This window comes from Alexandromys fortis, unplaced genomic scaffold (assembly GCF_014885135.2).
Source record: "Alexandromys fortis isolate MF-2015 unplaced genomic scaffold, M_Fortis_MF-2015_v1.1 scaffold_111, whole genome shotgun sequence".
Classification (NCBI taxonomy): Eukaryota; Metazoa; Chordata; class Mammalia; order Rodentia; family Cricetidae; genus Alexandromys; species Alexandromys fortis.
Genome location: NW_026067996.1, coordinates 455,422 through 466,789, shown reverse-complemented (window position 1 = coordinate 466,789; position 11,368 = coordinate 455,422). Strand labels below are relative to the sequence as shown.

The 11,368-nt window shown below is 49.0% G+C and overlaps 1 protein-coding gene across 4 annotated transcripts in view; it reads right to left on the bottom strand.

Annotated features, from left to right (window-relative positions):
- Positions 1–290: 290 nt before the first annotated feature.
- Slc41a3 (solute carrier family 41 member 3) overlaps positions 291–11,368 on the bottom strand; it is a 44,646-nt gene continuing 33,568 nt past the window's right edge. For 3 of the 4 annotated variants that reach the window (XM_050160312.1, XM_050160314.1, XM_050160315.1), the window contains 4 exons: positions 8,512–8,591; positions 4,196–4,330; positions 2,316–2,464; positions 291–1,121 (listed from right to left, as the gene is read on the bottom strand). In XM_050160312.1, coding sequence (XP_050016269.1) covers positions 909–1,121; positions 2,316–2,464; positions 4,196–4,330; positions 8,512–8,591 — 577 coding nt within the window. In that variant the 3' untranslated portion in view covers positions 291–908. The remainder of the gene's footprint in view (positions 1,122–2,315; positions 2,465–4,195; positions 4,331–8,511; positions 8,592–11,368) is intronic. The other variant, XM_050160313.1, reaches the window with a different exon arrangement.

Below are 11,368 nucleotides of genomic sequence, written 5' to 3'. Positions count from 1 at the left end.
AAAAAATTAAAAAAATACACATACACAAATAATACATACATACATACACACACACACACATGTCAATCAAAAAAAGGGGAATGACATATTCTGGACAGTGAGTCCCGAACATGATGGCTCAGCTGAGGTCTGCTACAGCAGGGAGATGCCTGGGCAGGCAGAGAACTTGTGTGCCTACTGTACACGCAAGTTTCCAGGTGACATGCACACTCAACATTTCAGACCATGAGAAACACTGCCCCAGAGAAATGCCATCCTCACGGCCTCCCTGAAGGATGCACAACACCAAGTGCAAGGTCAGCTATGCTTTATTATCTTCATCTCCAGACCCTCAACAGAGGGTCCTGCTATGAAACAGAGAAAGGGGGAAATAAAAAGAAAGCAGCCATAGATTAAATGCTGGGGTATAGATGAGGGGTACGCAGGGCCTGCCTGGGGTGAAGGTGCACAGTTACTGGGCTCAGGGCATGAGTAGTGTGGGTCCAGGGGGCTGAGCTCAGTGATGGCAGCAAAGTCAGGGCTTGGGGAGTCCTGAGACCCGGGGACGCAGAGGAGTTCCATCCTGCTCCGCTCAATCCAGGTTACGCCGACAGGTTTCTTCCTCGGCATCTTCAGGTTAGAACAGCCTGCCCTATACACACACACACATGCACACACACACGTGTGCACACACATGCCAGGCACACATACTCACTCACACTTGCAAGCAGAGCTCCTGATGTCAAGGCTCCACCTCGGGCTCAGCTACCAACTTCAGAATCAAGGTGTCTGCTTGTCTCCTTGGCAGACTGATGAGTCCACTGCCCAGGCAGAGAGCTAGCAGCTTGAGGCCCCAGCAGGAGGAACAGCCTGCTGGACACTGTGGACATGAGGGAAGGTCCCACGGAGACCTGCAGGGGCAGCCTCAGTCAGGGGGGTACAGAAACCAGCTCTGAAACCAGCTCTGCAAGATCAGCTCTGCCCCGCAATAAGTAGTCCAGCAGGAAGCACAGTGCCAGGAGGCTGGTGCCCAGCAGGTCCCCCAGGCCCGTGAGATAGGGGATACAGTGGTTGTCAGGATCCAGGGCTTGGTGCCAGGTCAGCCGAACCATCACTTCTGCCAGGTACAGCAGGATTACCACCTGCCAAAAGAGCAGAGATTTAAGACAAGTCAGAGATGCCACCAAGGTCAGCCCCTGTCAGTTCCCTTTCTCCAGCTTTGCTTGGGGCCTAAGTGTCTTGGACAAGTGCTGTAAGCTTGTTTCTCACTGTGGTGGTGCTGAGGTGCAGGGGGATCTTTCTGAGCTGAGGCCTGGTGCGGACTGACGCTTCTTGAGGGAGGTCCCCTGGGTCTGAATCAGTTCTCAGAACAGGTTGCTAAAGAACAAGGTGGGGCCATTGCTGCTGACTGGCTTCCTCACCCACACAGCCCCTTTGGCCACAGCTGGCTACGCCTGTCACATGCTGGCTGCACCCTCGAGTGCTGCTGGCTGCAACTTTAAGTGTGAGTAAATCAACCTCTTCCGCTTGTCTGTTACTCAGCAACACAGAAGAGGGCAGGGTAGGGTCTGGAGCAGGTTCTGGACTCAATTACCATATGCGCTTCCTAGTGGCTGGGTCCTGCTCTGGCCTCTGAAGTGCCAGAGGGACCTGCTGCCACTCACCAGCCAGGATCCCCTCTGCTTGAACCCCTTCCCCTCGGGAGGTTTGGTGAGCCCTTCTAGAAGCTTCCAGGAAGCAGTCCACATGGCCCTACTCAGGTTGTAGTCCCTGCCCTGTTCCTTCCCCCTGAATAAAGCCCTGAACTTGACTAGGTTGAGAGAAGAGGAAAAACTTCAGTGTACCCTCTGAAAACTGCCACAGTGCCCACAGTCCTCTCTGCCGACAGTCTAGACCACCGGGGACTTTAGTCAGCTGGCATCTCAAAGCAGCAGCTGCTTAAACTCTTTCACACCGACAACTTCCATCCTGCCTGGGAGACTATACACGCCCTTCAGCCCCATGAAGAGCAGGGCCTTCTGTGAGGGGACTGACAGCGGCTCCGCCTCCTTCACAGAACACAATGCATCTGTAGCTGCTCTTGCAGCTTTCTGAGGCATGTGGCATGCAGAGCACAGAGTGAAGTGTGCAGCGTGAGCTGTGACCGTGCAACACGCGGTATGCAGTGTGCAGTGGAGTCGTGGTATGAGGTGTGTGGTGCACAGCACAGTGGCCTCTGTGTCTAGTCCATGTCTCTAGGCTTGCATGAGTTAGGTGGATCTTTGTATGATGGGGACTCTACTCAGTACCTCCCACGGGACGAGGACTGCTGATGTTGGCTAGGAAGCCACCCTCACCTGGGTCATGCCTGCCACCAGGTACAGCAACACGAAGGTTTTGCTGCTTGTCACCGCCTGGCCTTCCACCAGGCAGATGAGGTAGAAGAAAACCAGATGTCCCGGGACCACCAGAAAGAGCAGGACTCGAGCTGACACAGAGTTGATTTCTAGGAGGGATGGAAGCAAGAGGATCACAAAACCTTCCTGCTTGCAGAGGCCCTCTTGGCAAAGAAGAGTCCCCAACGAGGCACCCAAACTCCTTCATCTGCAAACATGTGGACTCTGTTAAGTAGGAACTCAGTCCTGACCTTTCTTTCCTTCTAGGGGCTGACATCTGAGGGAACAGGTGAGAATCAGTTGGCCACACACACAAAGAAGGTCACCCGTTTCCCGTGGAAGCCTAGACAAGGAAGTGTCTAAAGACCCCTGCGGGGAGGAGGCACAGACTGTGCCAGGGGCCTAAGGTGGGAAAGAGCCTGGCAACTGGGAAGGGTGGACAGACTCGCAGGACAGACACCCTGGCACTCAGTGGGGGCACCACAGAGCTCTGAGCTCCGGCTCTCCCCTGCTCTTTGAGCTTAAGGATCTGTCATGAGAGGACTCCGCCCCACCCAGACCCAACAACAAACAGGCGGACAGGACAGCCAGTGACTGTGATGCCTTCTCAGACACAATCGTACAGTAGAAATCATCTCTGTCCCCGACTGTCAGAAAAAGGCAGGGAAGTCACATGCCAAACTCAGAAACTCCAAGAACAACGAAGTGAATGAAAACAGTCAACAAACAGAGCAATTGTTTGGGTGGTTTGGGTTGCTAGGGATAGAGTGTAGTTCCGTGACACAGCACTTACTGAGCATGCTCAAGGCCCCAGGGTTCCATCCCCAGCTCCAGAGAAACCACCTTTGGGGAATGGAGGGGAAGGGTATCGTGCAGCCCAGGATGGCTTTAAACTTCAGATTCTCCTGCTTCCAGCTCCCAAGCAATGGGATTACAGGTGTGTGCCGCCACATCCACTTTTACGTGGTGCTGAGACTTGAACAGTCAACTGCGTGACATTCCCAACCAACCATGTGTGCGTGTGTGTGTGTGTGTGTGTGTGTGTGTGTGTGTGTGTGTTGGTTGGTTGGTTGGGAATGTAATGCAATTAACCCAGGGATAGAGTGTAGCTCCGTGACACAGCATTTACTGAGCATCCACTTATATGTGTTGCTGTCTAGAAAACTGTCAAAAAAAAAAAAAAAAAAGCAGATAATTTGACAGTGTCTGTAACTGATTGACTTGAAACTCCCAGCAAGCCCCAGGAATTCACCCAGATTGGCTTCCTCGGACTGGGGTCCCGAGTGGGCACCACCCTGCCTGCTCTTTGTTGTTGCTATTACTTTGTTTCCGTTGTTGCTGTTTTCTAGACAGGGTTTCTCTGTGTTGCTTTGGCTGTCCTGGAACGCACTCTGTAGACCAGGCTAGCCTTATACTCACAGAGATTGGACTGCCTTTTTTTAAAAGAGAAATGTGAAGAAAGCCTAAAAGGAGACTGTGAAGCAGGCAACACCCCAGAACATGCAGTTTGTAGGGGCAGCATGCCATGTGGGGCAGCCGGAGTGAGCGCTCAAGAAAAGCTGTAGGAAAACCATGGGCAAACAATTAGGTAACATGTGTGATGCATAAATAACACGGAAGAAGGCTTTCCAACTTGTAGATGATGTTAGAAAAACACGGGCGCATGTGCACATGGTCCCAACTGAATGTGAGCAGATCATCAGCCGGGCCCAGGGTTCGAGGCCAGCCTGGGCAGCATAGAGAGCCCTCCCACTGCAAACATCAGAGAAGCAAAACCAAACCGACGGCAAGGGGCTGGGGGATAAATAAGGTCACGTGGCCTCAGCAGGCAGCACACTGACCTGAAGAGCAGAAAGTGAGGCATGGGTTAGGCCAGAATCTTTTCATCTGGACGGGGAGGACGCCAGGTGTGCTCCACATGTGCAGGAAGGTAGAGATGCGGCTGGTCTGAATGGCCACCAGGTTGCCACCAACACCTGTGAGGAGAAAGGGCGTGGCATGCTCCGACCCCTGGCTTCTATTACCATATACTGCTTTCCCCAGGACGGTGTCCCAGAGTGACACAGCATTTCCTCTCTCCTTCCCACCCAGAGAGGGTGGCCCAGATCCTGTGAGTCATCACCCTGACAGCTGGTCTCTAAGACTAGTGAAGTTGAACAGGCAAAGCCAGAAAAGAAAAAAAGATTCAACCCTGGCTAATCCTGTGAGTGATGGAGGGGATGGGTGGACGGGATCCTGACTAGTGCAGATGGCCATGCCCAGAGGGGTGTCCTCAGGGAGACTCAAGAGGCTGGGGAGTGGGGTACAGAACACTGACAGGATCCAGGAGGCCACCAGCCGCCCAGAAGACCAAGAGCATGTTCCTGCAGGATAGGATGGCCTAGCTGGCCATGGCCTTCTCTTGGGTCCACAACCCCACAGGAACTTTCCCTAGCTAGGCCATGTGAAGACAAGTAGCCCAGGTGACTCAGCCTCTCAGAATGTCTCTGTTGCGGTTTCTTCAAAATTCTACTTCCAGAACAACGTCAAAGCTGCTAGCTGAGATGGTTCAGCCTCAAAGGCTATCCAGCCAATGCTTCAGATAAGCCCTGCACTTTCCCATCACACAGAGACTAAACAAACAATATAGCTAGCTCTCCCAGGACCTGACCATTATCCCAATTTTCTCACATCTCCGAAAGATGCCATTCCCCCCAAATAACAGAAGCAATCTAGAGAACATGACACCCACATTCCCAAGAGGTGGGGTATATAGTTTTTGGTCATTTAGAGGGTTATAAATATTATGAATAGGTTATCATCTTTTAGGGGAATTGGTTACAAATTGTTATTGGTCGTGTTCAGAGAAAAAGCTGAACCAAGATTAGATTCAAGGATTTCTTTCTGAAGGGAGAAAAGGGGATATAGTATAAAAGCGATGTCATAAAAGGTAGATTGTTAAGTTTACTTTTTTTGAGACAGGGTTTGGAGTCTGTAGCTTTGGAGTCTGTCCTGAAACTTGCTCTATAGACTAAGCTGGCCTCGAATTCATAGAGATCTGCCTGGCTCTGCCTCCTGAATGTTGGGATTGAAGAAACGTGCCATCACCACCTGGACTGAGTTTACTGGTGTAGGAGGGTCTTCTGTTCATGTGTTAATGAACAAAGAAACTGCTTTGGGCCTGATAGGGCAGAACTTAGATAGGTGGAGAAGACAGACCTGAATGCTGAGAGGAAGAAAGCAGAGTCGGGGAGAAGCCATGGATCCTCCGCCTCAGATGGACACTGGTTAGAATCTTGCCGGTAAGCCACAGCCACATAGTGATACACAGATTAATGGAGATAATTAAACTGAGATGTAAGAGTTAGCCAATAAGAAGTTAGAGCTAATGGCCAAGCAGTGTTTTAATAAATACAGTTTTTGTGTGTTTATTTCGGGTGTAAGCTAGCTGGGTGGCTGGGACACAAGCAGCCCCTCCATTCAACAGTTTACTTTTGAACAACCACTAGTCTCAAATATGTTACATTGGTATGGATTTTTGTATACTGATACAAATTTAAGGTTGTTTTGTTATACTGTATATATGTTTCTACTCTTGTTTAAGGTATTGTGCCTATGCAGCTCAATTTAAAAATGTACTGTAAACTTTTAGTCCTATAAACCTATTTAGGATAATAAAGATGAATTAATTTAACAGTTAGTCATCTATAACAATCAAATTTATAGTCATGTTAGGTATGTTTTCAAGGTCAAACAGAAATATAGTTTAAATAGATGGTCTTCAAACACTTCAGAGACCTACAGACTATGGCATTTAAAATGTTTTAATAACATAAGGGTTTTCATGACAGTGAAACATGTCTGCTCTTGGCAGCATCAATTTACTTCAAAAAAGGATGATGGACACTGAAGAATCTCCATATGGAGTTTGCATTTGTTTATGGAAAAGTTAGTCACTGGGCAGAGACTGCCCTTGCCTCGACTGTTGACAGAATGCTGTCCAAATCAGACAAGCAGGACACAAAAGAAGGAAACTAACAAACTTTGCCAAGACAAGGTAGGACAGTCCTTCAAACTTCCTGCCTCACAGAAAAGTCGGTCAGATATTCTAGGCCCATAGGCTGAAGATGGATGCCCCACTGTTGCAGAGGACCCTTGGGTGACTGTCCAGGCAGCCAGAATTTGTTTCTTATTTTTGGAAGTTTCTTGCTCTGCACTTCCTGTTTACTCAGATAATATTATATCCTTCTTGGGTCTCTGGTAGGGACTGAAGACTAGATAGTATATAATTTTCCTTGTTACCAAATTAAAAACAAATGTAAGAGAAAGTTTGTAAGGTTGAGAAACATAAAAGCTTAAGCTGTTTATCTAAAAAGATGTTTTTAGAATAATACGAGTTACGATAAAAAATAGTTTAGGAAGAACTTTGGACTCACTAGTATAGTATTATACACTAATACAGCAAGATAGATAGATGAAGTCCTCTCTCTGAATGTGCCAATTGCATACAGACTAAACATTGTCAATGTACTTCTTACTAAATATTTGTTCTTATTGTATACAGTTTTACTATGTTAGCATTAAAACATTTTCTTACTGTACACTCTGTGAAGATTTATTGCTGTGATTGGTGTAATAAAAACCTAAATGGCCAATAGCCAGGAAGAGGTTAGGCAGGACTTTTGGGACCAGAAAAGACTCTGGGAAGAGGAGCAGAGTTGCCAGCCAGATAGAGAGGAACCAGAAGGTGCAAGATGAAAGAGAAGTAATGTCATGCGACAGACGCAGATTAATATAAATGTGTTAAGTTGTGAGAGCTAGTTGAGACAAGCCCGAGTTAAAGGGCAGGCTTTCATAATAAATAAGACGTCCCTGTGTCATTATTGGGGTTGGAGGTGGAAAAGAAAGTCTGTCTGATACATGATTAATAAAAACTCAAGAGAGAGAAATTGGGATTCAACCTGAAGATTCGAAAAGCAAAGCACCCAGTCACTGGCTCTTACCTTGACCTCAGTCTGAAATGGTGATCCTGCCTCCAGGAATCTCAGAATGAGACTGTGTCTGAGAGCTGTTTCTTCCAGTTTTATAATCCTCTCTAGGGCTGGGATTAAAGGCGTGCACCACTGGGATTAAAGGCATGCAACGCCCAGTTTCTATGGCAACCAGTGTGGCTACTGGGATTAAAGGTGTGTGTTACAGTGCCTTGTCTGTAAGGCTGACCAGCAGGGCTCTTTTTACTCTCTGATCTTCAGACAAGCTTTACTAAAATACAAATGAAATGCCGCTACATCCGTCTACAGCCATGTGTGTGCATGCATCAGGGAAACCCAGGGTCTGAGATCAGCCACATGATGACCCCAGCAGAGAAAAGACATCCACCTGCAGTGAGAGAGGATGGCTGGACATTTGTGTCTACTGACTACACACAGCTTTAAACAGGAGAAGGGAAAGAAAATGATTAGTTAAGTTTACAGATTCAGCTCTTTACCCCCATTCCCAACCTCTTGTCCTCTCCCTGATCACCAGGAACCAGCTCCCCATTAGCCACCGTGGCTAGAAGGAGGAGGCAGGCAGCACTCCCTTTAGGTCAGGAATGGCCTCCTGCTGAGCCCACTCCCCCATCATTGTCCAGAGCCCTCTTGTTTGTTTGACTTAGCTCTAAGCAGCTAGGAGTCAGGTTGTTAGCAACCCAAATGCTTGCAGACCTTGGCCAGTAAGACAATGATAGGAAGTGAGTCAGCACAGGACCCCAGGGAATTGTGGGGGCTGATGCAGAGTGGTTGTTGTCATGCTGGTTGTTGTTGGGTCCAGAGAGACCCAGAGAGGCCCAGAGAATAAACCCACTACTGCTGTGGTCTTATTTTTAAGGTGGAGACAGAAACCCAAAGTCTGAGTTTTAATGTTACCAATGAGGTAGGAAGATCATCGCTGTGGGTTCAAGGCCAGCCTGAGCTACACAGTTCTGGGGCAGCATGACCTACAAAGTGAGACCCTGTCAGCAGCATCAAACTGGTGTGCTTCCTTGCCCTCGTGCTCTGAGGCCCCTTCAGATCCTGTGCATCTGAGGAAACTCAGCCCAATGGGTGTGTAGGCCCAGCCACCAGAACCCGAGGCTGCACACTGGCGCTCAGCCCCTACCCAGCCCAGGGACCCCAAGAGGAGCCACCCCAGCACTCACCACAGATGACGGGAGTCAGGACAGCCATGCCTTTAAACTGATGTTTAGAGATAGTTCTGCTTAAGATGAGGCCTCCGAAACTGGGGACAGAATGGAGCTGACATTAGAGTGGGCCATGCAAATGCCCACTGGCCACCTTCCCAGGCTTGGCAAACATGGCTTTCCTACACAGAACACTTGCTGCAGCCCAGCTGTCTCCTGGTGTCATGTCTCCACCTTTAGTCCAAGCCTCAGCTGTTCCAGGAGGTCCTTTGGATGATGGCAACCCATTACATAATAAGAGCCTTCCCAAGGCCCCCCCCCCCCCCCCGCCCCACCCCAGTCAAAGACCTTGCTTCCACCAGAAGCTGGAGTTTAGTAAAGGCTTTCCTAATTCTTGGACTTTGTAGAGCCTTAGAAAAGGAGATCAGTTTTTGTGAGTGGCCTTGGAACATTTTAGGGGTGAAGTGTTGTGGAATATTGTTTGAAGGTGTGCTACATTTGTTTATTTGTGGAATATTTGTTTAATGACGCAAAGATGTGTTGCATTCTTTTATGTTGCATTTGTTTAACTCTGTGAAGCTGTGTTACTTTGCCTGCCTAAAACACCTGATTGGATGGCCAACAGCTAGGCAGGAGAGGGATACGAGGGGCTGCTGCCAGCTAGAGAGAATAGAAGAGGAGGGAGGAAAACACCAGGGGTCAGACATAGCCACACAGCCTGCAAAAGAGAGAAAGAAGTAAAGATAAATATACAGAAAAAGGCAAAAGCCCAGATGCAAAATGTAGATGGGATAATTTAAGAAAAGCTGTCTAGAAATAAGTCAAACAAAGGCAGGTCATTCATAAGTAAGAATAAGTCTCTCTGTATTTATTTAGGAGCTGGGTAGCAGGCCCCTACAGAGACCAAAGAGTAATGAATGAATGAATGAATGAATGAATGAAACTAGAGTAAAGACAACTGAACCATAACCTCTTTTCCGTGATATCTGGATTAGAACATGCCAGAGTGGACTGCAGTAGTCCCTGTCAACATTTAACAGAAAATGTGGTGGGCCCAACCCTACAGACCTCACCAGCAGCTCTGCTGGGGTGGTGACCGTAGGTGGGAACTGTTTCCCTGAAGCCAGGATGAGGGACCCTGAAGCCCATTGTGCTGGGCAACTTTTGTCAACTTGACACACACCTAGATCTATCTGGGAAGAAGGGGTCTTAACTGAGAAAATGTCTCCATCTCTCTGGTCTGCGGACAAGGCCAAGGTTTATTTTCTTGATTGATGGCTGATGCATAGAAGGGCCCAGCCCACTGTGATTGGTGCCATCCCTGGGCAGATGATCTTGGGGTGTCTGAGCCTAGGGGATCTCTGTGAGGTCTATAGAGTTCTAGGACAGCCAGGGCTACACAGTGAAACCCTGTCTCAAAAAACAAACAAGAAAGAAAAAGATAGAAAAAAAAAGAGGAGAGGGGGGAGGGAGGAAGAGTGGGAGGGAAAGAAGGAGAGAGAGAGAGAGAGAGAGAGAGAGAGAGAGAGAGCAACCTAAACAAACCATGGGGTCAAGTCAGCAAACAGTTCTTCTCCATAGCCTCCTTCAGATTTTGCCTTCAGACTCCTGCTTTGAGTTCCTGCCTTGACTTCCTTTAGTGGTGGACTAGAAGCTGGAAGTTAAAATAAGCCTTTTCCTCCCAAGTTGCTTTTGGTCATGATGTTTTATCAGAGCATAGTAACCCTAAGACACCTGCAGAGGTGTCTCACTACCGTCAGTGTTCCACGGCATCAGGACAGGGCGTGGAGCGAGGCTGTGCCATGGTCGCTTGCTCTGCCCAGCTCAGCTCTCACAGCGGCTGCACTCCTGTGGTTGTAAGTGGCCTCAGGAGAGTGGATGGGGCCTAAGTGAGGGGTTCAGAGAATCCAGTGTGTGAAGCTCACTTGCATTGGGGCTTAGCACAGGTAGTGGCAGGGCCATACCGGACCTGACCCCATGGCACCTGTCACCCTCACGCTGAGTGCTCCAGGACTCTTGGGAGGGAGGAGGTTGCTGCTACTTGACTGGATTAAGGAACACCTGTAGACTGGTGAGGCACACCTCTGGCTGTGCCACTCGGGGATATGTCCCTGGGGCTAAGCCCTGCCCTGGTCTTTCCTTGTGGTCACCATGCTGTGGACGGCTTTCCACATATAGACTCACCTTTATGCTCTGGCCAGCAGCATGGCCAGAGCTCAATCACGTGCTGAACCCCTAAGCCCATACTGTCAGACAGGAACAGAGGGAAAGCCAGCACCAGAGGCACGACGGCGCTGGCGTGACTAGACCTGACCACATGGTTCTGAGCTCTTTGGAACTACCATGAGGAAGTAAGTTGGGGAAATGTGGAGAAGTGGGCTAGGGCAGCCTGGAACGTTCTAGGTGGAATCAGTGGAAGACCAGAGTGGATAGTGAAGGTCTGGCTCCTGTGAGGCTCTGGACAAGAACGAGAGCTCTACTGGGAATTCATCTGGGAACAATTCATGGTATATACTGGCAAGGAATTTCACAACAATATTTTAGTATGGTTAGGGGTGACTCACAAGGCCCACTCCTAGCTGAGAAGTCACAGGCCATAAATGGCTGTTGGGGGACAGAAAGTTTTCTTCCAGGCTGGGATCCCTGGTAGGCTGCCCATGCTACAGTGGATCCCCACACCCACTTCAAGTAGGTAGCAGTAACTGGACTTAGTAAGTTATATAGAGATGGATGTCTCATCCATCCATTTACCCACCCATTCCGTCCATCCATCCACCCACCCACCCACCCATCCATCCACCCACCCACCCACCCACTCACCCATCCACCCACCCATCCACCCATCCATCCACCCACCCATCCACCCATCCATCCA